General features: G+C 48.4%; 1 protein-coding gene across 1 annotated transcript in view; it reads right to left on the reverse strand.

Moving 5' to 3' along the window:
* LOC106891322 (rho GTPase-activating protein 24-like) overlaps window positions 1-751 on the reverse strand; it is an 18,345-nt gene extending 17,594 nt beyond the window's left edge. The window contains exon 1 of the mRNA XM_014947773.1: window positions 498-751. Within this exon, the coding sequence (XP_014803259.1) occupies window positions 498-751 (254 nt within the window). The remainder of the gene's footprint in view (window positions 1-497) is intronic.
* Between the last annotated feature and the right edge of the window lie 221 nt (window positions 752-972).

Raw genomic sequence — 972 nt, forward strand, 5'->3', positions numbered from 1 at the left:
CTTTTTTTTTTTTTCTTTGATAATAAGCTATGGCTAAACCTCTATTCTGTTTCTAATCTTAGAAATTGGGAAAATACTTAGGAACACTGTTAAAATTCATGACTTGCAATTTGTAAAGAATAATGACTTACTGCTAACGCTGCTGAGAAACCCGCGCCTTTTTCCCTAGAGAAATGCTTAATGCTGGATTAAGGCAAAAGAGGAGAAATACACAACAGCCCACAGGCTTTGCAAGAGCTCTGCAAAAAAAAAAATAAAATCTCATAGATGCTCTGGAGTTTCTCAAGCGCCTCACGTGAAAATGAATTCAAGTAACGCTGAATAATTGCTGAAGCTAATCCTGTAACGAGGGGTGACATTGGCAGAGGGATGGGGAGGTGCTGGCTGCAGCAGCATCCACAGACCCCGCTCCCAGAGGCACGCAGGAGGAAGGGGTGCCTTCCCTTGAAACCTCAATAGTTGTTGGTTTTTTTTTTTTTTTAAAAAAAATCCTTTACCTTGCTATTTTGGATTCATACTCCGCCTTCTGCCTGGAGATGAGCCGCTGCAGCTCGGCCGGGTGATGCTGGGGGGAGCTGGGGGTCGCTGGCCCCCCACCACAGGAACCAAAGCTGTTGCTGGTGTCCACTGGGATGGGGCCCGTCTTTTCCTCGTCCCCTGGAACAGGACTCGTTGTGGTGTTGGTTTCTGGGGAGTTTTCCGGGTGGGTGAGCCTCGCCGAATGTCTTGAAGGAGAATTTTCCTCAAACATGGTTTAGTGGGAGGGGGGAGCACGCCTGGCCAGCACCACCCGTGCCCTCCAGCCCTTGTTGAAGACTCAATGCTGCTTCTGTTTGGAGGAGACCTTGTTTTCGGGTCTGTCTCGCTCTGCCTCGTCACGGGTTGTGAGAGTTTTCTTCCTCCCCGCAGCTGTTTGAAGCTTTTTCGAATACTTGGAAATAGTCCATTTTGCTGGAGCCTGGATCTGGTTTC

The sequence above is a fragment of the Calidris pugnax genome, unplaced genomic scaffold, assembly GCF_001431845.1.
Source record: "Calidris pugnax isolate Ruff unplaced genomic scaffold, ASM143184v1 scaffold27, whole genome shotgun sequence".
NCBI lineage: Eukaryota > Metazoa > Chordata > Aves > Charadriiformes > Scolopacidae > Calidris > Calidris pugnax.